At 33.7% G+C, this 27238-nt stretch overlaps 1 protein-coding gene across 1 annotated transcript in view; it reads right to left on the bottom strand.

The window, feature by feature from the left end:
• The window catches only part of LOC133641657 (zinc finger protein 423-like), a 39978-nt gene extending 18538 nt beyond the window's left edge, over nt 1-21440 (bottom strand). The window contains exons 1-2 of the mRNA XM_062035542.1: nt 21269-21440; nt 13739-13854 (exon numbers count right to left, since the gene is read on the bottom strand). Coding sequence (XP_061891526.1) covers nt 13739-13854; nt 21269-21425 — 273 coding nt within the window. The 5' untranslated portion in view covers nt 21426-21440. The remainder of the gene's footprint in view (nt 1-13738; nt 13855-21268) is intronic.
• Between the last annotated feature and the right edge of the window lie 5798 nt (nt 21441-27238).

Below are 27238 nucleotides of genomic sequence, written 5' to 3'. Positions count from 1 at the left end.
CACTTTGTGAACAAATGGGTGAGTAAATTCTCAAAAACTTTAAGAACGACATTTCTCAACGAGCTATTGCTAGGAATTTAGGGATTTCACCATTTAGGGTCCGTAATATCATCAAAAGGTTCTGAGAATCTGGAAAAAACACTGCATTCAAGCGATGATATTACAGATCTTGGATCCCCCAGGCGGTACTGCATCAAAAAGCGACATCAGTGAGTAAAGGATATCACCCCATGGGCTCAGGAACACTTCAGAAAACTACTGTTGGTCGCTACATCTGTAAGTGCACGTTAAAACTCTACTTTGCAAAGCGAAAGCCATTTATCAACAACACCCAGAAATGCTGCCGGCTTCGCTGGGCCACAGCTCATCTAAAATGGACTGATGCAAAGTGGAAAAGTGTTCTGTGGTCTGACGAGTCCACATTTCAAATTGTTTTTGGAAACTGTGGACGTTGTGTCCTCCGGACCAAAGAGGAAAAGAACCATCCGGATTGTTATAGGCGCCAAGTTGAAAAGCCAGCATGTGTGATGGTATGGGGGTGTATTAGTGCCCAAGACATGGGTAACTTACACATCGGTGAAGGCACCATTAAACCTCTAAAGGCTTAGTTGGCCAAATGCGTGGACAGCACCTTTTAGCTCTTATTTCCAAAATTGTGTACACTACTGAATTGGGGTCTTATGCCCCTTATGTGGACTCTTATACTGCCTTCTGGTGGTGTCAGAAGAGTATAACATACAATGGAATTTGGGAAAAAAAAGTGTAAAAATAAGAATTAGCATGTCACTAAACATGAAGTACACGTTTGTTACTTCTGGACTAAGTACATCATATCAAAAGATGATTCTTAGTTGTTATTCTAATTAGGGTCCAATAAGCCCAAATAGCACAGAGAAATTAAAAAAACGCATGTAAACAAACAGCTTGGGCCTTAAGAGGTGTTAATGCTGAAAGGTACATACAGGTTTTGGAGCAACATATGTTGCCATCCAAGCAACGTTACCATGGACGCCCCTGCTTATTTCAGCAAGACAATGCCAAGCCACGTGTTACAACAGCGTGGCTTCATAGTAAAAGAGTGCGGGTACTAGACTGGCCTGCCTGTAGTCCAGACCTGTCTCCCATTGAAAATGTCTTGCATTATGAAGCCTAAAATACCACAATGGAGACCCCCGGACTGTTGAACAACTTAAGCTGTACATCAAGCAAGAATGGGAAAGAATTCCACCCGAAAAGCTTCAAAAATTGGTCTCCTCAGTTCCCAAACGTTTACTGAGTGTTGTTAAAAGGAAAGGCCATGTAACACAGTGGTAAAAATGCCCCCGTGACAACTTTTTTGCAATGTTTTGCTGCCATTAAATTCTAAGTTAATGATTATTTGCAAAAAAAAAACAAGTTTCTCAGTTCGAACATGAAATATCTTGTCTTTGCAGTCTATTCAATTGAATATAAGTTGAAAAGGATTAGCAAATCATTGTATTCTGTTTTTATTTACCATTTACACAACGTGCCCACTTCACTGGTTTTGGGTTTTGTAACATAACTAATCGATGTATCTCTGAGAATGTTATGTAAATGCACAATGTTTGATGCAGCTTTCGTACTCGATCTCATTAAATTGTGCAGGTGAACTTAATGCTGTGCGAACTACATGTTCTTTAATTGCATCTAAGAGCATTGCCTGCTAAACTATAATATTCAACACTGCTGGGACGCAGAACAGGTGCAGGGAAACAACAATGCGCACACACAAAACAAAACTATCTCCACATCCATTCACTTATTCATCTGACCAGCAATCCAGCCATCGAGTGCTGATGCAATATTAACGAGCGCTAAAGGAGGACAACGGATCCAGAGGAATTAAATGAGGGATGAGAGGGACGAGTGAAAGATGGATCAAGGGAAACTTCCAGGGTAGAAGTTGTAAAACAGCACCCTCTGGAGGCTGGAAAAAAAAAAAGTAAGCAGTACAATGATGGAGGGGGGAAAAAGGGGTTAGAGAGAGAGAAATCTAGCAAGAAAGACAGAAATTTGGGAGTAAATGAGATCTGGAAGGACCTCGCTAATCAGGGCCAGTGCATTTCTTATTTACACACACTCTCTCAGTCCCACACACACAGCAAAACATCTCTTATTTACCAGCTTACGTCTGCACTATTTATGTGGCACCGGGGAGCGGCACAGAGGAGAGGAAGAGAGGAGAGGGGGGCTAAAATATGCATAGGGGCTGCTTCTTCTGGGACGCGGGAGTCGGGGCAGGAAGAAAAGAACCGGAGTCTGGAGAGGAAAACCGGAAGGGTAAAAAAAAGAGTCCGAGGAGAGAAGGCCGGGGACTAACACTACGTGCAGGGCCGAGGCATGGACTTGATGTGCGGGAGGAGGGACAGCGTTGGAAGTGAAGACGGAATCGGTCTGGAGGGGTATGGGATGATGCAACGATGTGTGTGTGTGTGTGTGTGTGTGTGTGTGTGTGTGTGTGTGTGTGTGTGTGTGTGTGTGTGTGTGTGTGTGTGTGTGTGTGGGAGAGAATGTGAGCAGGACAACACAAACTCTCAGAGGGACTAAAAGAGGCTAAAGCCTTTCTAGATAGCCAAACAGCCGTCCTCATCCATCCGCACCTCATTAAAAGACACACACACACACACACACACACACACACACACACACACACACACACACACACACACACACACACACACACACACACACACACACACACCCACACACACACACACGCTAAATGCTGGCAGTGGCATTAACCTCCACGGTAGCTCTCTATCTCCCCCTGTCTGCCTTTCTGTCTCGCCCACTTAGAGGGTCTCCCCGTGGGACGTGGGAGCAGCGGCAGGTCAGACCGAGGCTGCAAGTTATCACGCACGCAATCCAACACTTGGAAAGGGGATGGAAAAGTTATCAAGATGGACAAATTAGAGGAGAAAATACACTCCGTAACAGGACTGTAACTTACTGGGATGAAAATGCAACATGACCTTACTGGAGTCTTTAGTGCATTTTACACAGTAGACCAGGGGTCACCAACGCGGTGCCCGCGGGCACCAGGTAGCCCGTAAGGACCAGATGAGTAGCCCGCTGGCCTGTTCTAAAAATAGCTCAAATAGCAGCACTTACCAGTGAGCTGCCTCTATTTTTTAAATTGTATTTATTTACTAGCAAGCTGGTCTCGCTTTGCCCGACATTTTTAATTCTAAGAGAGACAAAACTCAAATAGAATTTGAAAATCCAACAAAATATTTTAAAGACTTGGTCTTCACTTGTTTAAATAAATTCATAAATTTTTTTACTTTGCTTCTTATAACTTTCAGAAAGACAATTTTAGAGAAAAAATACAACCTTAAAAATGTTTTTAGGATTTTTAAACACATATACCTTTTTACCTTTTGAATTCCTTCCTCTTCTTTCCTGACAATTTAAATCAATGTTCAAGTAAATTGATCTTTTTTATTGTAAAGAATGATAAATACATTTTGATTTAATTTTTCATTTTAGCTTCTGTTTTTTTGACGAAGAATATTTGTGAAATATTTCTTCAAACTTATTATGATTAAAATTCAAAAAAAATATTCTGGCAAAGCTAGAAAATCTGTAGAATCAAATTTAAATCTTATTTCAAAGTCTTTTGAATTTCTTTTAAAAGTTTTGTTCTGGAAAATCTAGAAGAAATAATGATTTGTCTTTGTTAGAAATATAGCTTGGTCCAATTTGTTATATATTCTAACAAAGTGCAGATTGGATTTTAACCTATTTAAAACATGTTATCAAAATTCTAAAATTAATCTTAATCAGGAAAAATTACTAATGATATTCCATAAATTATTTTTTTTATTTTTTTCAAAAAGATTCGAATTAGCTAGTTTTTCTCTTCTTTTTTTCGGTTGAAATTAAATGATATTGAAGATAAACTATGTTTAAAAATTGAATTGTCATTTTTTTCGTGTTTTCTCCTCTTTTAAACCGTTCAATTAAGTGTAAATATCATTAATTATTAATAATAACAGAGTTAAAGGTCAATTGAGCAAATTGGCTATTTCTGGCAATTTATTTAAGTGTGTATCAAACTGGTAGCCCTTCGCATTAATCAGTACCCAAGAAGTAGCTCTTGCTTTCAAAAAGGTTGCTGACCCCTGCAGTAAAGGTTCGAGCTTCAACAACACCCTGAGCAAGACCCCTTTTTAATTACCATATTTTTCGGAGTATAAGTCGCACCGGCCGAAAATTCATAATAAAGAAGGAAAAAAACATATATAAGTCGCACTTGAGTATAAGTCGCATTTTTTGGGGAAATGTATTTGATAAAAGCCAACACCAAGAATAGACACTTGAAAGGCAATTTAAAAATAAATAAAGAATAGTGAACAACAGGCTGAATAAGTGTACGTTATATGAGGCATAAATAACCAACTGAGAAGGTGCCTGGTATGTTAACGTAACATATTATGGTAAGAGTCATTCAAATAACTATAACATATAGAACATGCTATACGTTTACCAAACAATCTGTCACTCCTAATCGCTAAATCCCATGAAATCTTATACGTCTAGTCTCTTACGTCAATGAGTTAAATAATATTTAATGTGTTAATAATTTCACACATATGTCGCTCCTGAGTATAAGTCGCACCCCCGGCAAAACTATGGAAAAAACTGCGACTTATAGTCCGAAAAATGGTACTGAGGTGTCCGACAGGTTTTCATTGCAGTTATGGCTGTCCTCAGAGGGCCGCTTGTAAATGAATAACTCTTGAATATACATGTACATTATTACACGATTGCCTATACATGGGGTCAGCAACCCGCGGCTCTTTAGCGCCGCCCTAGTGGCTCCCTGGACCTCTTTCAGAGATGTGTGAAAATGGAAAATGATTATAAAAATATATATACTTTTTGTTTTACTATGGTTTCTGTAGGACAAACATGACACGAACCTTCCTAACTGTTATCAAACATGTTTCTCTGATGAGAGTATTTGGCGAGTGCCGTTTTCTCCTACTAATTTCAAGTTTGTTTACATGTACAACTTTCTCCGACGCTGCCACAGAAAGACGCGTTTTATGCCACTCCTTCTTTGTCTCATTTTGTCCACCAATCGTTTTATGCTGTGCGTGAATGCACAAAGGTGAGCTTTGTTGATGTTACTGACTTGGAGTGTTAATCAGGCATATTTGGTCAGTGCATGAGAGCAAGTTAATCGCTGCTAACATGCTATTTTGGCTAGCTTTATATACTGTACATATTGCATCATTATGCCTCGTTTGTAGATATATTTGAGCTCACATTTCTGATACAGATATTGCAATGGATCCCACTAGATCACAAGTGTCAAACTCAAGGCCCGGGGGCCAGACGTGGGCCGCCACTTCATTTTATTTGGCCCTCGAAAGCCTGGAAATAATATGCATCAATAAAGTACTTTAACTATTTTTACTAAATATATTCTTTCTTTTTATTTTGGGAGAAAACTAAAACTATGTCAACTTAAATATTGTCTAATTATGCAAAAATATATTATCAAACATTCAAACCATTTTTTAAATAGAAATAAATACTAATAATAATGATTTCAAAGCAAGTTATTCATCAAATTGTGCAATGTAAAAGTAGATTTCATGGGAAAATAGTGAAATTTACTGTGGTTTTTACAGCATTTTTCTATAAATGAAAAAAACTGTACTTTTTTTTTTTAATGTAATAAACTGTGGTGTCGTTTTGGCATTTACAGTAATACACCAAAAAAATATATACAGTTGTTGATTTGCAGTTAAAAAAAACTAACAAAATGGCAGCTCAGGTGCCAAAATTTTGCCGTAAAATTGCACTTTTTTTAAATTGACAGTAAAAAAACAAATGTAAATTTTACAGTAAAATTGTGGCAACCGAGTTGCCTTTTTTTTCCACCATAAAAACAGCAGTACTGTTTTTCCATTTACAGTAATATACACTACATTTTGAGGTGAAATCATGCAACTTACCAGAATTTTTTTTACATTTTTGTTTAAAAAAAAAATCTACTAATAAAATGCATTAAAAAAAAAAATGTAATAATAGTATTCACTGTTATAAGCGGCCCTCTGGGGCCAAACATAACTGCGATGTGGCCCTCAGTGAAAATGACTTTGACACATCTGCACCAGGTCTTCCTACAGTGTGGTTGTGTCTCATTTCAAGGTTCATCATTCAGTGAGACGCTGCATTAAGGTGAGGGATGGAAGTGTGTGAGGTGTGAGTTGTGTCTGTGTGGACATTAACCGACAGGGTCCAACAGTTAGCCTGCTGTTAAATGGACTTAGCGGCCATATGCCCACCAGCACTTATCCTACATCACTGACACTTGGTGTGGGTCTGTGCCGCAAGTTTGTCATGTAAATGTTGTTTCTGAGGATCTGGTGTAGAAGTATGTTAAGGCTGTTCTTCCAATAGAAAGACACAATTCCGATTAGTTTTTCAATGCATAGGGTTTAAGATAAAATACTTAGAGGAATGAAGTTTAATATTTTTTCTAAAATGACAGCCATGACTCCGTTTCGGACTTAATGACAATAACCTGCAGTAGGGTTGTACGGTATACCGGTATTAGTATAGTACCGTGATACTAATAAATCATATTCGGTACTATACCGCCTCTGAAAAATACCGGTCCCCCCAACCTGTCACGTCGTGACATTGCTGGTTTTACGAGCAGAGGAGCATGTTCGGCAGCGCACAATCACGGAGTACTTACAAGCAGACACAGTGTGTAGACAGAAAAGGGAGAACGGACGCATTTTTGCTTAAAAACTAATGATAAAAGTGAAGATATAACACTGAAACGCCCTCAGGAAGAGGTGCTTTAAGACATGCGGCTTAAGTCCAGTTTCAGTCGGCAGTGTTTTAGCTACACTACCGTTCAAAAGTTTGGGGTCACCCAAACAATTTTGTGGAATAGCCTTCATTTCTAAGAACAACAATAGACTGTCGAGTTTCAGATGAAAGTTCTCTTTTTCTGGCCATTTTGAGCGTTTAATTGACCCCACAAATGTGATGCTCCAGAAACTCAATCTGCTCAAAGGAAGGTCAGTTTTGTAGCTTCTGTAACGAGCTGAACTGTTTTCAGATGTGTGAACATGATTGCACAAGGGTTTTCTAATCATCAATTAGCCTTCTGAGCCAATGAGCAAACACATTGTACCATTAGAACACTGGAGTGATAGTTGCTGGAAATGGGCCTCTATACACCTATGTAGATATTGCACCAAAAAGCAGACATTTGCAGCTAGAATAGTCATTTACCACATTAGCAATGTATAGAGTGTATTTCTTTCAAGTTAAGACTAGTTTCAAGTTATCTTCATTGAAAAGTACAGTGCTTTTCCTTCAAAAATAAGGACATTTCAATGTGACCCCAAACTTTTGAACGGTAGTGTACTTCTAAATCACTAATCCTCGCCTCCATGGCGACAAATAAAGTAAGTTTCTTACAAGTATCATCCCTGCAGGACGAGGGATAGCTAAACATGCTTCACTACACACCGTAGCTCACCGGCGTCAAAATGTAAACAAACGCCATGGGTGGATCTAACATCCACTGTAATGATACCAAGTACAGAAGCGTATCTAGTCCATACTACTATAACTACGTCGATATTTTTTGGCATCAAATCTTCTTTCGTTTTTTTAAAAATGTATATTATGTTTATAAACTCTGGTAATACGTCCCTGAAAAAAATGAGGACTTTGAATATGACCAATGTATGATCCTGTAACGACTTGGTATCGGATTGATACCCAAATTTGTGGTATCATCTAAAACTAATGTAAAGTATCAAACAACAGAAGAATAAGTGATTATTACATTTTAACAGAAGTGTAGATAGAACATGTTAAAAGAGAAAGTAAACAGATATTAACAGTAAATGAACAAGTAGATTAATTATTCATTTCCTACCTCTTGTCCTTTATAATTTTGACAAAATAATAGAATGATAATGACACAATATGTTACTGCATATGTCAGCAGACTAATTAGGAGCCTTTGTTTACTTACTTACTACTAAAAGACAAGTTGTCTTGTATGTTCACTATTTTATTTAAGGACAAACTTGCAATAATAAACATATGTTTAATGTACCCTAAGATTGTTTGTTAAAATAAAGCCAATAATGCCATTTTTTGGCATCCCCTTTATTTAGAAAAGTACCGAAAAGTATCAAAATAATTTTTTGTACCGGTACCAAAATATTGGTATCGGGACAAAAATAATGTGCAGTGTTTTAATTATTCACTATCAATTATTAACAGTTTGTGTGGTTTGAACTATGCAACACTGTCTTTATGTATCCTAGTTTGCAAATAAAGTGTAGTTGTGGCATGAAAACAACAATCTGTACCTAAAAAGATCATTTCTCAGTTCGATTGGAGTTCTTCAAGAAGGAGCGACAGGTCAGACTTGTCTGACTGGTGTTCGGCCAGCAGTTTTAGCAGGTCACTGGTCTGCAGCAAGACTACTGGGGGAGATAATGACACGGGAAATGAAAGAGCAAGCATTAACCTCATCAAGGACCAGGCCACAGCTGGTCCAAGACCTACTCGTGGGTGACTTATGGTGCCTTCCTATTTGAACACATGCATACACACACATTCATAAATGGCATTATTTTTGACAGGACCTAGATCAGACCACTACAAGATGAATTGCAAAATACCTTAGGGCAAAACTAAAAAAAAAAATATTCGTATATTTTCGGTATAATACATGGAATTTTATTTATTTATTTAGTTTTTCCTTTTATTTTTATTGACATCCAGCATCAGACATTCCTATCCATTACATCATATTCACATACATCATATATATGTTGTCTGCCCTAAATGTCAAAATATTTTTTGTTTATATCCCAACAATACCACCCGCCCCACCCCCAAAAAAAGAAAGAAACAGCAAAAAAACAAAAAAAAAACAAAGTAATATCTACAAATACTACAAACATGGAATTTTTAAGTACATTTTTTCTATTATTTTTTTTTTTTTCAAATGTTCTTTTAATCAGACCATATTTTCGGTACATTAGATGGAATTTTTAGGTAATTTTTAAAAATTATTATTATTATTATTTTTAAATGTTCTTGTACCGTAATCAGACCATATTTTCGGTATATTAGATGGAATTTTTAGGTACATTTTTTTTAAATTATTATTATTTTTCTTCAAATGTTCTTGTAATCAGACCATATTTTCGGTATATCAGATGGAATTTTTAGGTAATTTTTTTTAAATTATTTTTATTTTTTTTTCAAATGTTCTTGTAATCAGACCATATTTTCGGTATATTAGATGGAATTTTTAGGTACATTTTTTTTGTATTATTATTATTATTTTTTTAAATGTTCTTGTAATCAGACCAAATTTTCGATATATTAGATGTAATTTTTAGATACATTTTTTTAATAATTTTTTTTTTCAAAAGTTCTTGTAATCCAACCATATTTTCGGTATATTAGATGGAATTTTTAGTAAAATTTTTGTATTATTATAATTTTTTTTAAAATGTTTTGTAATCAGATCATATTTTCGGTATATTAGATGGAATTTTTTAGGTACATTTTTTTTATTATTTTTTTCAAATGTTCTTGTAATCAGACCATATTTTCGGTATATTAGATGGAATTTTTAGGTACATTTTTTAATTATTATTATTATTATTTTTTCAAATGTTCTTGTAATCAGACCATATTTTCGGTATATTAGATGGAATTTTTAGGTACATTTTTTTTGTATTATTATTATTATTTTTTTAAATGTTCTTGTAATCAGACCAAATTTTCGGTATATTAGATGTAATTTTTAGATACATTTTTTTAATAATTTTTTTTTTTCAAAAGTTCTTGTAATCCAACCATATTTTCGGTATATTAGATGGAATTTTTAGTAAAATTTTTGTATTATTATAATTTTTTTTCAAATGTTTTGTAATCAGATCATATTTTCGGTATATTAGATGGAATTTTTTAGGTTAATTTTTTTAATTTTTTTTTTCAAATGTTCTTGTAATCAGACCATATTTTCGGTATATTAGATGGAATTTTTAGGTACATTTTGTAATTATTATTATTATTATTATTTTTTCAAATGTTCTTGTAATCAGACCATATTTTCGGTATATTACATGGAACTTTTAGGGACTTTTTTTTTTTTTTTTTCAAATGTTCTTGTAATCAGACCATATTTTCGGTATATTAGGTGGAATTTTTAGGTAAATTTTTTTTGTATTACTATTATTTATTTTTTTCAAATGTTCTTGTAATCAGACCATATTTTCGGTATATTAGATGGAATTTTTAGGTACATTTTTTTTGTATTATTATTATTTTTTCAAATGTTCTTGTAATCAGACCAAATTTTCGGTATATTAGATGTAATTTTTAGATACATTTTTTTAATAATTTTTTTTTTTCAAAAGTTCTTGTAATCCAACCATATTTTCGGTATATTAGATGGAATTTTTAGTAAAATTTTTGTATTATTATAATTTTTTTTCAAATGTTTTGTAATCAGATCATATTTTCGGTATATTAGATGGAATTTTTTAGGTTAATTTTTTTAATTTTTTTTTTCAAATGTTCTTGTAATCAGACCATATTTTCGGTATATTAGATGGAATTTTTAGGTACATTTTTTAATTATTATTATTATTATTTTTTCAAATGTTCTTGTAATCAGACCATATTTTCGGTATATTACATGGAACTTTTAGGGACATTTTTTTTTTTTTTTTCAAATGTTCTTGTAATCAGACCATATTTTCGGTATATTAGGTGGAATTTTTAGGTAAATTTTTTTTGTATTACTATTATTTATTTTTTTCAAATGTTCTTGTAATCAGACCATATTTTCGGTATATTAGATGGAATTTTTAGGTACATTTTTTTTGTATTATTATTATTTTTTTTTTAAATGTTCTTGTAATCAGACCAAATTTTCGGTATATTAGATGTAATTTTTAGATACATTTTTTTAATATTTTTTTTTTTTCAAAAGTTCTTGTAATCCAACCATATTTTCGGTATATTAGATGGAATTTTTAGTAAAATTTTTGTATTATTATAATTTTTTTTCAAATGTTTTGTAATCAGATCATATTTTCGGTATATTAGATGGAATTTTTTAGGTACATTTTTTAAATTATTTTTTTCAAATGTTCTTGTAATCAGACCATATTTTCGGTATATTAGATGGAATTTTTAGGTACATTTTTTTAAATTATTTTTTTGGAAATGTTCTTGTAATCAGACCATATTTTCGGTATATTAGATGGAATTTTTAGGTACATTTTTTTTTTTTTTTTTTTCAAATGTTCTTGTAATCAGACCATATTTTCGGTATTTTAGATGGAATTTTTAGTTAAATTTTTTTATTATTATTTTTTTTCAAATGTTCTTGTAATCAGAGCATATTTTCGGTATTTTAGATGGAATTTTTAGGTACATTTTTTTTTTTTTTTTTTTTTCAAATGTTCTTGTAATCAGACCATATTTTCGGTATATTAGATGGAATTTTTAGGTACATTTTTTAAAATTATTTTTTTGGAAATGTTCTTGTAATTAGACCATATTTTCGGTATATTAGATTGAATTTTTAGGTATTTTTTTTTTCAAATGTTCTTGTAATCAGACCATATTTTCGGTATTTTAGATGGAATTTTTAGGTACATTTTTTTTTTTTTTTTTTTTCAAATGTTCTTGTAATCAGACCATATTTTCGGTATATTAGATGGAATTTTTAGGTACATTTTTTAAAATTATTTTTTTGGAAATGTTCTTGTAATTAGACCATATTTTCGGTATATTAGATTGAATTTTTAGGTATTTTTTAAAATTTTTTTCCCAAATGTTCTTGTAATCAGACCATATTTTCGGTATATTAGATGCAATCTTTAGGTAAAATATACCATATTTCCGGTATATTAGATGGAATTTTTAGCTAAAATTCCATCTAATATACCGAAAATATGGTCTGATTACAAGAACATTTGGAAAAAAGTAATAATAATAAAAAAAAGTTTGATATGCTTTTATCTACACTGTGTATGCGGGTGAATGGGCTCCAGTTCTGTAGATGACTACACACCAAGAAGGGGCCACATATCCAGTCCAGTGATGAAAAGGTGGCGTTCCAAATACAGTTATCTATGAATAATCCAAAAACTAATTGATATTATGGAAAATGACTGCCAGAATAAAGATACCATGAGTCCTTTAAGGACCAACTTAAATGGGTCATATTATGATGTTTTCCCCTACATTTAAAACACTTTCTTATGGTCTACATAACATGTCATGGTGGTTCTTTAGTGAACATTTTGCATACATTTTGCTTTACAGACCATCTTCAAGACACTTTTTGAGTGTCTCCTCAAAACAATTTATTTTTTGTGACGAGGATTAGTGATTTATAATGCTGCACTGTGGAGGAACTTACCTGTAATTTATATCGTATATAGCAAAAACCGTAGTTACCAGTTATGCAAATTAAACAAATATGTCACCATCCCCTACACCAGGGGTGTCCAAACTTTTTCCACCGAGGGCCGCACACGGAAAAATTAAAGCATTTGGGGGCCATTTTGATATTTTTCATTTTCAAACCATAACAAAATATATGCATTTTTTATTTATTTGACCTTTAAGGGTCCCAGGGACTGTAAAGGGTCTCAGTCATTAAAATGTTAAAAATAAGTCAGATTATTATTATTTTTTTATTATTTAACGCTTTCAGTAAATCTCTATATCAACTTCAAGTTGATATAAAGTAATACAAATTTAAAAAAATGTTTTATGGCTTTTCTGTCAAAAACAACTTAGTTTTTTTTATAGTAAAACTGAAATATGCAGTATTTAGTAATTGGAGCCCTAAAAGATCAATAATGCAGGACACCATTGATTTTAATTATTTCATATTTTTGAGTAATCAAAGTGAAAAGATCAATAAAAAATCACTAAATATACTCATAAAGTGATACATTTTTATTAGTTTTTTTTTACTTTCAACACTTAAGTTATGAGATCAACTTCAGATATATCTGTCCATTTTATGCAGGAACTATTATTTTGTTAGTTTTATGCGCTTTTGTCAAAGAAAACTTTGATATTTTTATATGGCTGCTACACAATACATGCAATATTTACCACATAAAACATTTTAAAGTGACATTTTTGAAGTAATTGGAGCCCTGAAAATAATTAATTATAACATGGATTTTTTGTAATTATTATTATTTTTTGAGCAATGGCAAAAAAAGAAAAATGAAGAAAGACAAAAGAAAAGAAAAACAGCCTGCATGGCAGCTTTTGTGTCAACATTGCAACTTTTTCTCCTTAGATTTCACCTCATTCCACTTTTTTTTAATGTTCTTTTTTATTTTTACAACAGTATTTCCAGAATGTGTGGCGGGCCGGTAAACAATTAGCTGCGGGCCGCAAATGGCCCCCGGGCCGCACTTTGGACACCCCTGCCCTACACCATCAATAGATTTCCTTTGGGAAACACCATCGATTTACCAAGCTTGAAGATAACCTTATCACCCGTTCTAACTAAAGTACAAGCAGTGACTGATTTCGGCATCCGCTTATGTCGACGTCAGTCAGTCCGAGGGGCGTCGACATAAACGTGTACCAGTGTATTGCAAAAGTGTCCTGATTCAGACCAGACGGACGGATGAAAGACACAGTAGGCAGCCATCCTTACCTGCAGTTCAGTCTGAAAGAAGAACTTCTGAGGACACTGGGAACAGTCGTAGATCTTGTCCTCTTGACCGTGGACAGCAAAGATGTGCTGCTGCAGCTTGTTGGCTTGTACAAACACTGAGGAAGGAAGGAAACATCATATAATATATATATCTATATACGTATATATACATATGCAGGGCTCGAGTTTAACTACGGCAAAAGCCGCGAAAGCCCTCGTCATTTTCCGTAATGCCCTAAAAAAATTTGACGAACATCTGCGGCAAGAACATGCCGTGACCACCCTTGACTTTTTACTTGTTAAAGCAGTGGTCCCCAACCACCGGTCCAGGGACCGGTACCGGTCCGTGACGCGTTAGCTACCGGGCCGCAGAGAAACATTAAATATTTTAATATTTGGTGTGTGCCACGAAAGAATTACGTCCGCCACGTCCGTATTTGACCACTACTGTTTTCTGTTTATTTGTTACTGACTGTGGCAGGACACCTCTGCCTCTGTTTCACTTTATGTTGCTGGTAAATAATATGGTTGTAGTAGTAGGCTAAAGTTAAATTATTTAGTATGCACTAATTAAAGGGGCAGAGCTTTGAGAGACATTTTAGCTTTTATATTTTATAAGATATATTTCTTGTAAGAACCACAATTAATAAATATATTTTAGTGAATAACTTATGGTTCAAATCTGTATATAAATATGTACATAAAGTGTTGTAATTATATTGTAAAATGGATGGATGGACGTTTAAAACAAAACTGTTATTATTAATTAGTAAGTATACATTTTTTGAGCCTTTTTAGAGAAAATCATATCATTGTAGTAAATTATGCAGATTACTCGATGATGCCATGGTGACCACGCCCATGGCCACGCCCCCACCGCCACAGGTATCTTGGCAGTTTATGGGAAACACTGTATATATATATATATATATATATATATATATATATATATATATATATATATATATATATATATACACTACCGTTCAAAAGTTTGGGGTCACATTGAAATGTCCTTATTTTTGAAGGAAAAGCACTGTACTTTTCAATGAAGATAACTTTAAACTAGTCTTAACTTGAAAGAAATACACTCTATACATTGCTAATGTGGTAAATGACTATTCTAGCTGCAAATGTCTGCTTTTTGGTGCAATATCTACATAGGTGTATAGAGGCCCATTTCCAGCAACTATCACTCCAGTGTTCTAATGGTACAATGTGTTTGCTCATTGGCTCAGAAGGCTAATTGATGATTAGAAAACCCTTGTGCAATCATGTTCACACATCTGAAAACGGTTTAGCTCGTTACAGAGGCTACAAAACTGACCTTCCTTTGAGCAGATTGAGTTTCTGGAGCATCACATTTGTGGGGTCAATTAAACGCTCAAAATGGCCAGAAAAAGAGAACTTTCATCGGAAACTCGACAGTCTATTCTTGTTGTTAGAAATGAAGGCTATTCCACAAAATTGTTTGGGTGACCCCAAACTTTTGAACGGTAGTGTATATATATATATATATATATATATATATATATATATATATATATATATATATATACACCGTAATTTTCGGACTATAAGCCGCACCTGACTATAAGCCGCACCAGCTAAATTTAGGGGAAAATACAGATTGCTCCATATATAAGCCGCACCCGACTATAAGCCGCAGGGTTTTGATGTGTAATTAGCGTAGTATATAGGGGTTCCTGCTACCACGGAGGGGATTGTCGGGACAGAGATGACTGTTTATTATTTTATTAACAATAAATCTTTCAATCATTCAATCAAACTTTCACATCTTTGACATGGCGAACAGCATCCGTGCAGAGTACAAATAATACAACGGTGCAAAGTAATACAAAGTGCTCTCCTATCAAAATAACCAGCCTACCGGTATATGAAAAGTCAGTCTTTAATCATTGTGTCATCGTCTTCCTCCTGCGTACTAAAACCACCGAAATCCTCTTCGTCGGTGTCGGAGAAGAACAGGCCGTATATAAGCCGCACCCCTGTATAAGCCGCAGGGACCAGAACGAGGGGAAAAAGTAGCGGCTTATAGTCCGGAAATTACGGTATATATATAACAAGATCATCTGCAATAACATAAACACCTCTAGCGTGACTCCACCAACACTGAAACAAAGTGTCTGATTGAGTGAGGGGCTGAAGATTACCACAGTATTTTCAGCCAGAACAATAAATAACTATACAAATAATCACATGTCTTAAAGCAAGTCTTCCAAAAAAGGATGAAGAGTGTGGGTTACCAGAGGAAAGAGGAGGAAGCAAGGGAAATAAGCTGAGAAACAAGAAGAGCTATCCTCAGCAGACCTTGTGCTATTTATCAATAAATTATCTCCTCTTTTTTAACTTCTGCTCCAGTGTTGTTGTTTTTTTGTTTTTTTTAATTTTCTTTCTTTCTTTTGCTCCCCTTTTGTTTCAGTAAACTTCTGGTTTTCACCGAGTGTAGGTGCTGAATTATTAAGCCTCCCCACAGGAGAGGTACCCGTCTTACTAATTCATAAGCCACTAAGGAATAGAGTTAAAGTTTAAAGCCTTGCTGTGTACCTGGGAGTGGGCACACAAGTCCACTCAACAACATAGCGGTGGGGTGACATGGAGGGTGTGTGAGGGAGAGGGCAGAAGGGGACAGCCAGTCAGGGACAGAATGTGGTTTTTGGTGAAATTTATGGGAAATCCTCATCGCAAGCGAGTCATCTGCTTTGTGTTTTGGGACTTCAGAGGGAATTCAAATGTATTTGCATTTGATTGGTGTTATTGCGTCATCTTTTATGCATGGTTTTTGCATGCCCCCAGCTAGAAGAGCCCCCACTGTTGCAGTTTAAAGGGTTAACACAATAACTCTTAACCAATATGAGAACACTGGAATAAATGGCCATTACAGTTACATGGAATTTTTAGGTACATTTTTTTAAAAATTATTATTATTTTTCTTCAAATGTTCTTGTAATCAGACCATATTTTCGCTATATTAGATGGAATTTTTAGGAATTTTTTTATTATTATTATTATTTTTTCAAATGTTCTTGTAATCAGACCATATTTTCGGTATATTAGATGGAATTTTTAGCTATTTTAAAAAAAATTATTATGATATTTTTTTCAAATGTTCTTGTAATCAAACCATATTTTCGGTATATTAGATGGAATTTTTAGGTACATTTTTTAAAAATTATTTTTTTTTTTTTTTCAAATGTTCTTGTAATCAGACCATTTTTTCGGTATATAAGATGTAATTTTTAGATACATTTTTTTAATTTTTTATTTTTTTTTTCAAAAGTTCTTGTAATCCGACCATATTTTCGGTATATTAGATGGAATTTTTAGTAAACATTTTTTATTATTATAATTTTTTTTCAAATGTTCTTATAATCAGAGCATATTTTCGGTATATTAGATGGAATTTTTAGGTACATTTTTTAATTATTATTATTATTTTTAAAATGTTCTTGTAATCAGACCATATTTTCGGTATATTAGATGGAATTTTTAGGTACATTTTTTTTGTATTATTATTATTTTTTTTTTAAATGTTCTTGTAATCCGACCATATTTTCGGTATATTAGATGGAATTTTTAGTAAACATTTTTTATTATTATAATTTTTTTTCAAATGTTTTGTAATGGGATCATATTTTCGGTATATTGCATGGAATTTTTAGGTAAATTTTTCTTATTATTATTTTTTTCAAATGTTCTTGTAATCAGACCATATTTTCGGTACATTAGATGGAATTTTTAGGTAAATATTTTTGTATTATTATTATTTTTTTTTAAATGTTCTTATAATCAGAGCATATTTTCGGTATATTAGATGGAATTTTTAGGTACATTTTTTTTGTATTATTATTTTTTTTTTTTTAAATGTTCTTGTAATCAGACCATATTTTCGGTATATTAGATGGAATTTTAAGGTACATTTTTTATTATTATTTTTTTTCAAATGTTCTTGTAATCAGACCATATTTTCGGTATATTAGATGGAATTCCTGGAGGAATTGCATGTGAATGCTCCATTGCTGAAGTTGAACTGAAATGATTGACAGAACGTAGTATGAATGTAAGAATAGTTTGAATGGTGAAATGGTTTGAATGTTGAGGACTTTGAATTTCCAGGAAAACTGAATTTGGTATGGTACTTGGGAAAGTGTTAGTTGGATGAGTGGAATGTGTTGGTGTTGAAATGGTTTGAATAGGTTGAAAAATGTGCGAATAGTGGAAGTTTAAAAAATGGCCAATTCATCTTGATTGGGGAAAATGTCCCTGAAAACTGGGAATTCTTGGGACTCTGGGAATATTTCAAAATTGTTGAAGGAGAGCACATAATTGGAGTTGGAAAAGTCTGAATCAAACGAAAAATGTGGGAATTGTGGAACTTTGAAAAATGTCCCATTCATTTCAATGGGAATTTCGGGAAAAGCGGTAATTTTTTGGAAAATGTTAAAAGACTTGAATGGTCTGAATGAGTTGAAATGATTGGTGTTGGAATTTTTCAAATCGGTCGAGAAATGTTGGGGTAGTAACATGTTTAAGATTTTGAGAAATGGTACGGTATTAAGGACTTTCGGGAAAACCGGGAATTTTTCCAGTTCAAAAAAATACTTAGTTTTTTGTTCCGATTAAGAGGAATGATTTGACGGTAGAACGGTTAAAGTGGGTTGAAAAATGTGTAAGGAGTAGTCGCCAGAAAAAAGGGTCAAAAAAGGGTTTGAAAAAAAAGGAATTCTGCGAATTCCTGGATTTTTTAAAAACTGGGAACAAATATAGTTTGAATGTCCAGGATGAGTGGAATATGTTGAAGGTGGAATGGTTTGAATCGGTTGAAAAATGTGGAAATGGTGGGAAAAAAAATTATTCCAAATGTTCTTGTAATCAGACCATATTTTCGGTATATTAGATGGAATTTTTAAGTACATTTTTTTTTATTATTATTATTTTTCTTCCAAATGTTCTTGTATCAGACCATATTTTTGGTATATTAGATGGAATTTTTAGGTACATTTTTTTAATTATTATTATTATTTTTAAATGTTCTTGTTATCAGACCATTTTCGGTATATTAGATGAAATTTTTAGGTACATTTTTTTATTATTATTTATTTTTTCCTAATGTTCTTGTAATCAGACCATATTTTCAGTATATTAGATGGAATTTTAGGTACATTTTTTTTAATTATTACATTTTTTTTTCAAATGTTCTCGTAATCAGACCATATTTTCCGCATATTAGATGGAATTTTTAGGTAATTTTTTTTTAATTATTATTATTTTTTTTTCAAATGTTCTTGTAATCAGACCATATTTTCGGTATATTAGATGTAATTTTTAGATAATTTTTTTAAATAATTTTTATTTTTTTTTAAATGTTCTTGTAATCTGACCATATTTTCGGTATATTAGATGGAATTTTTAGGTAATTTTTTAAAATTATTATTATTTTTGAATGGTATTAAGGTCTATCAGGAAAACCGGGAATTTTTCCAGTTAAAAAAAATACTCCATGCAATTGAATATGTTCTATACGTTAATATGATCCGATCATGCAACAAGATATTCCAAGCATTTTTGGGGGGGGTTATCAAAATAAATACTTCAATATGTGCTATTCACCTTGACTATTGATTTCAAAGCAAGTTATTCATCAGTCTGCTAGCAAAACATACAAACCCCAAAACCAGTGAAGTTGTCATGTTGTGTAAATGGTCAATAAAAACAGAATAAAATGATTTGCAAATCCTTTTCAACTTATATTTAATTGAATAGACTGCAAAGACAAGATATTTTAACGTTCTAACTGGAAAACTTTACTTTTTTGCAAATATAAGCTCATTTGGAATTTGATGCTTTCAACATGTTTCAAAAAAGCTGGCACAACTGGCAAAAAAGACTGAGAGAGTTGAGGAATGCTCATCAAACACTTATTTGGAACATCCCACAGGTGAACAGGCTAATTGGGAACAGGTGGGTGCCATGATTGGGTATAAAAGCAGCTTCCGTGAAATGCTCGGTCATTCACAAACAAGGATGGGGCGAGGGTCACCCCTTTGTGTACAAATGCGTGAGCAAATTGTCAAACAGTTTAAGAAGAACATTTCTCAACCAGCTACTGCAAGGAATTTAGGGATTTCACCATCTATGCTCCGTAATATCATCAAAAGGTTCGGACAATCTGGAGAAATCACTGCACGTAACATTGAATGCCCGTGAACTTGGATCCCTCAGGCGGTACTGCATCAAAAACCAACATCAGTGTGTAAAGGATATCACCACATGGGCTCAGGAACACTTCAGAAAACCACTGTCAGCAACTACAGTTGGTCGCTACATCTGTAAATGCAAGTTAAAACTCTACTATGCAAAGCGAAAGCCATTTATCAACAACACCCAGAAACACCGCCAGCTTCGCTGGGCCCGAGCTCATCTAAGATGGACTGATGCAAAGTGGAAAAGTGTTCTGTGGTCTGACGAGTCCACATTTCAAATTGTTTTTGGAAACCGTGGACGTGGTGTCCTCCGGACCAAAGAGGAAAAGAACCATCCGGATGGTTATAGGCGCAAAGTTAAAAAGCCAGCATGTGTGATGGTATGGGGGTGTATTAGTGCCCAAGGCATGGGTAACTTACACATCTGTGAAGGCACCATTAATGCTGAAAGGTACATACAGGTTTTGGAGCAACATATGTTGCCATTCAAGCAACGTTATCATGGACGCCCCTGCTTATTTCAGCAAGACAATGCCAATCCACGTGTTACAACAGCATGGCTTCATAGTAAAAGAGTGCAGGTACTAGACTGGCCTGCCTGTAGTCCAGACCTGTCTCCTATTGAAAATGTGTGGCGCATTATGAAGCCTAAAATAGCACAACGGAGACCCCCGGACTGTTGAACAACTTAAGCTGTACATCAAGCAAGAATGGGAAATAATTCCACCCGAAAAGCTTAAAAAATGTGTCTCCTCAGTTCCCAAACGTTTACTGAGTGTTGTTAAAAGGAAAGGCCATGTAACACAGTGGTGAACATGCCCCTGTGCCAACTTTTTTGCAATGTGTTGCTGCCATTAAATTCTAAGTTAATGATTATTTGCAGTTCTCAGTTGGAACATTACATTTGTTGTCTTTGCAGTCTATTCAATTGAATATAAGTTGAAAAGGATTTGCAAATAATTGTATTCTGTTTTTATTTACCATTTACACAACAAGCCAACTTCACTGGATTTGTATAGTAATCAAAATCAGTTGCCTATACACATTGTTTAACAAGGCTATTACACTTATATATTCATATACATTCAAGAAGCGATACAAATACAAAATGACACCAATTATGTATGTGAAGCTACCATTCAGGCTAAATAAAACCTGCTTGGTTGCAACACAAACACAAATTGTTCATGTATTCAACCAAAATGCCATCATAGAGTCATACAAATGCATAATGAGTCGTGTTCAGACACATTCCTGCAATAGTCGCTGTCCTTCAAGGTGAACGTGCGGCTGTCTTTAATCTCACCTGTGAAGCAGACGGGACACTTGAAGGTACCTCCCATGCCTTCGAAGCTGTGTTCTATCAGGTGGCAGAGCAGCTTGGCAGGTGAATCAAACATCTGGTTACACAGCTTGCACTCGTGATTGATGCCCTCCTCTGCAAATAGGACACAGACATACATACGCGCGTGAAGGTTGGATGGAGCCGTGTGAGAGCAGGAACATCTTTTACACTTAATAATACAACATTCACGACAGATGTTTTGCGCAGACACCAACTGACAGCGGGAGATGCTACGGCGATGGTATGCACGCCGCCGTCGGAGGACGTGGAGGGTATGACACGGAGAGGGTTAAACATGACGACCTGGTTCTAATGTGCTTTCCTGATGTGTACAGCTCTGGTAATGGCTACATCCGCACCCACCTGCACAAATGTACTTCAAAATGTAACAATCAACATAAATATGACTTGTTTTTTGTTTACTAGGGCACGCGTATATAATATGCATTAGTTTGACCATTTAAAATCAACGATAATGAAAAGGAGATGCTTGGGAATAGCATAAAAATGCCTCAAAAATGTGGAAAAACGCGATTCGTAGCGTTACTTTTAGGTGTAACCATCATGAGCGTTCTGTTCAGGTACACTACCGTTCAAAAGTTTGGGGTCACCCAAACAATTTAGTGGAATAGCCTTCATTTCTAAGAACAAGAAGAGACTGTCGAGTTTCAGATGAAAGTTCTCTTTTTCTGGCCATTTTGAGCGTTTAATTGACCCCACAAATGTGATGCTCCAGAAACTCAATCTGCTCAAAGGAAGGTGAGTTTTGTAGCTTCTGTAACGAGCTAAAGTGTTTTCAGATGTGTGAACATGATTGCACAAGGGTTTTCTAATCATCAATTAGCCTTCTGAGCCAATGAGCAAACACATTGTACCATTAGAACACTGGAGTGATAGTTGCTGGAAATACACCTATGTAGATATTGCAGCAAAAAGCAGACATTTGCAGCTAGAATAGTCATTTACCACATTAGCAATGTGTAGAGTGTATTTCTTTCAAGTTAAGACTAGTTTCAAGTTATCTTCATTGAAAAGTACAGTGCTTTTCCTTCAAAAATAAGGACATTTCAATGTGACCCCAAACTTTTGAACGGTAGTGTATATTTCTTTTATATTTTGATAAATCATCGTATTTATGTACTACTAAATATAAATAGGTATTGATCTTATTTAGAATTGTAGTTGAAACTTTTACAACCTTGTGTTGCGCTCATGATGGCGTAACCAAACTAGATTTCATTTAATGATCTTATTTTGAATAGGGATGTCCGATAATGGCTTTTTGCCGATATTCCGATATTGTCCAACTCTTTAATTACCGATACCGATATCAACCGATATATGCAGTCGTGGAATTAACACATTATTATGCCTAATTTGGACAACCGGGTATGGTGAAGATAAGGTACTTTTTTAAAAAATTAGTAAAATAAGATAAATCAATTAAAAACATTTTCTTGAATAAAAAAGAAAGTACAACAATATAAAAACAGTTACATAGAAACTAGTAATGAATGAAAATGAGTAAAATTAACTGTTAAAGGTTAGTACTATTAGTGGAGCAGCAGCACGCACAATCATGTGTGCTTACGGACTGTATCCCTTGCAGACTGTATTGATATATATTGATATATAATGTAGGAACCAGAATATTAATAACAGAAAGAAACAACCCTTTTGTGTGAATGAGTGTAAATGGGGGAGGGAGGTTTTTTGGGTTGGTGCACTAATTGTAAGTGTATCTTGTGTTTTTTATGTTGATTTAATTTAAAAAAAAAAAAAAAAAAAAAAAAAAAAACGATACCGATAATAAAAAAAAACAATACCGATAATTTCCGATATTACATTTTAACGCATATATCGGCCGATAATATCGGCCTGCCGGCATCTCTAATTTTGAATATTTATTCCCTTTTTTACATTTAGTATATTTAAATATTCATTTATAAACATTGAATACATTTCAAATATCAATCAAATGCAATTGCCTTCATCTTATAAAAACACACTTTAAGACCAATGTCTTGAAAAAATATATCACTCTCGAATCAACACAGTAGTTAATACTAGGATCAATGTTAATTCAAATACTAAATGTGGGTTATAAATAATAATGCAAGTACAATTGTTTGTATATAGTATATAAATTGGTACAAAGGTTTAACATGTCTACAAGGATATTTCACATGCCTTTACTGTGTATATAATTGAACTGTGTTTATGTTATGTATAATGTGTATTTATAATATGTTGTACAATGGACATTCAATCATTTTCTGAAGTTTATTTTGTACTTGACATTGTTTATAGGGTTAGGCGCAATAAGTGTTCAACTTCAGCCTAAACCCTTTCGGTCTGCAACATTTTCATTTTCAATTTAAGAATGTACAACTGTTTGTTTATTTTGTTGACGATTGACCGAAGAATAATAAACTTGAAACTTGAAACTTATAGGGTAATGCTTAGTTACACCAAGTCATGACACTCAGCTTCATCACTTTGACTTGTAATATCTCTAATTCTGGTGGTGTTTTATGCTTTTTTTCTTTTTGGAAATTGTATTATACATCTAATACAATAAAGTCCCATATAAAATTATGTTTCTAGCAATACTTTAATTTTGCCTTTGAAAGTAACACTCCAATGTCCATTAGTGGAGCTGCACACTAATGTAAGTTACTCGGCATCGGAAACATGCGGCGTAGTATTGACTTTTCAACACACGCTCAAAAATTGATGGTAATGTTTGTGCCAGCCTTGATTAAATTCCCTCCAAATGAATAAGTGGATGCTTTACAGGAAGTTACAATCCATCAACTCGAAGCCTGACTACAGTTCATGTTTCCATTGAGGGCCACATGGCCTGTAACAGTGAATAATGTATGAATCTGCCTCTGGATTTCATTATTAATTAAATAAATTGTCTTAAGTAGACTGTCCATTTTTAAGTAAAACATTTCCTTATACTGTAAAATATTGTTTTGTTTTTTTAATTTATTACAACATTTTACGGTAAATGGAAAAACAGTACCAGTTTTTTGGGGGCGGTTTTATGGAAAAATCTGGCAGCTTAGTTGCCAGAATTTTTGTGTTGAATTGACATTGGTTTTTACAACAATGGAAAAACAGTACAAGTTATTTTTTTATTCTGGCAACTTAGCCGCCATTTTTTTCTACCGTAAAAACGCATGTACCGTCTTTCCATTTGCAGTAATACACCGTTAAAAGTAGTAGTAGTAGTCTGCACTTTGTCTGTGTTATTATTATTATTATTGGCTTTTATCTAGTTTGCACTTAGTCTGTATTATTACAATTATCTTTATTATCGACTCATCTTTGCCTTATTCTTTTTATTTTCCTATTTTAATGATGTTGGATCTGTGTTGTTGTTGTTGTTGTTGGGGACAAGTGTTCTAAATTAGCTTTGGCCACAAACACTATGATGCATACATTGGATATCTGTTTCAGATATCTATGTTTCTGTATCTGTCCCTATTTCAAATAAACCTTTATATATACACCACCGTTCAAAAGTTTGGGCTCACCCAAACAATTTTGTGGAATAGCCTTCATTTCTAAGAACAAGAAGAGACTGTCGAGTTTCAGATGAAAGTTCTCTTTTTCTGGCCATTTTGAGCGTTTAATTGACCCCACAAATGTGATGCTCCAGAAACTCAATCTGCTCAAAGGAAGGTCCGTTTTGTAGCTTCTGTAACGAGCTAAAGTGTTTTCAGATGTGTGAACATGATTGCACAAGGGTTTTCTAATCATCAATTAGCCTTCTGAGCCAATGAGCAAACACATTGTACCATTAGAACACTGGAGTGATAGTTGCTGGAAATACACCTATGTAGATATTGCACCAAAAAGCGGACATTTGCAGCTAGAATAGTCATTTACCACATTAGCAATGTATAGAGTGTATTTCTTTCAAGTTAAGACTAGTTTCAAGTTATCTTCATTGAAAAGTACAGTGCTTTTCCTTCAAAAATAAGGACATTTCAATGTGACCCCAAACTTTTGAACGGTAGTGTATATAAAAACAACAACCGTAGATTTTACAGTCAAGAACTGGCAGCTCGGTCAACAGAATTTTAACACAAAAAACAGTATCAGTTTTTTTTTTCATTTCACAATAATATGCTGTAAAGAACAAAGTAAAATGTATTGTCATTTTTATGAATTTGATGGGTAGTTTGCTGTAAAGTTAAGTATTTTTATTTAGACAAAAACATGTTTGGAAAGTATGATAATATACTGTAATATTTAGACATAGACAAACGTTATTGATCCACAAGTATAGGTATAGAGCAGACAAAAAATGTACCATAGTAGCAATATAAAATTTAACATATATGTAATATTTACATATTGTATATACAGTGTATACAGATATTTTATATTACTTATATTATATTATTATATAATATATACAATATAATATATATTTAATATGATAATAATAATTTGTTGCAACAATGGATACTATTAAAGTTTAAAAGGTATGCAATTTAATATTTACATATTGTATATACAGTGTATACAGATATTTTATATTACTTATATTATATTTTTATATAATATATACAATATAATATATATTTTATATGATAATATTTTGTTGCAATAATGGATACTATTATGGTTTAAAAGATATGCAATTTCAAGCACTACATATATTTTTTCCTGTCAAAATGAAAGAAATCAGTTACATTTAGTGAGAAAATATGAAGAACTTTCTTGACACATATCATTTTAGGTGTTTGTGGGCCAGATAAAATGATGCCGCGGGCCAGATCTGGCCCCCGGGCCTTGAGTTTGACACCTGTGATGACAAGTCGCACAGACATGAGTCTGGTGGGTTCAGTTTTTTTCCTTCCCTTTGGTTATTATTAGTCCTTCCCCACTGGGACTATGAGTGATCCACCTTCCTTGAGCCACACAACCTGCACTACAACCCCCCACCTTCCACTGTTTACCCCCATTAGTCACATTGCTCATTACCTTCACAGCACCTCAATTGCTGACCATTTTGTGACGGTCTTTAATTGAAATCAATGAAGTGTACACATATGCAAGCTACAATCGAACATGACAGTAAGGTACAGTGGAACACATATAGGTCAACATAAGTTGACATAAGCATTGGTCAACATAACCGATACGAGCCCTTGCTTGCACATTCACTTGTGACTTTGTGTTTGTGTAAATATTTGGGGTAGAGATGTCCGATAATGGCTTTTTTGCTGATATTCCGATATTGTCCATCTCTTAATTACATATACCGATATATACAGTCGTGGAATTAACACATTATTATTAGGGATGTCCGATAATGGCTTTTTGCCGATATCCGATATTCCGACTCTTTAATTACCGATACCGATATCAACCGATAATGGCTTTTTGCCGATATCCGATATTCCAACTCTTTAATTACCGATACCGATATCAACCGATACCGATATATACAGTCGTGGAATTAACACATTATTATGCCTAATTTGGACAACCAGGTATGGTGAAGATAAAAAAGTAATAATTCTACATAAAAAAATAATAATTTTACGAGAAAATATTGCAATATTACAGAAACAGAAAGAATATGATAAATTGTTCCCAATTTTATAATGCAGAGGACAAATTTCACCACATCTAGTGTGTGTGTGACAATCATTGGTACTTTAATCTTAATCTTTAATCTTAATAAGAAAAAAGTCGACACATTGTGAGAAAAAGACGGCTTTTAGTTAATTTTGTTGTTATTGAATTTTTTGTTTGTAATTGGTTTTTAATCTTCATTATTTACTTCAAGTTATTACTGTATGTCTCCATATACATATTTATTATATTTTTTAAATAAATTTTGGCCAAAGGGGGCGTATTTCAATTTATTACACTCACTTGTTATTACATTTGTTGATACCGATA

Source organism: Entelurus aequoreus, linkage group LG24 (assembly GCF_033978785.1).
Source record: "Entelurus aequoreus isolate RoL-2023_Sb linkage group LG24, RoL_Eaeq_v1.1, whole genome shotgun sequence".
Classification (NCBI taxonomy): domain Eukaryota; kingdom Metazoa; phylum Chordata; class Actinopteri; order Syngnathiformes; family Syngnathidae; genus Entelurus; species Entelurus aequoreus.
The sequence above is the reverse complement of the archived record's forward strand: the minus strand, read 5'-3'. Positions and strand labels throughout refer to the sequence as shown.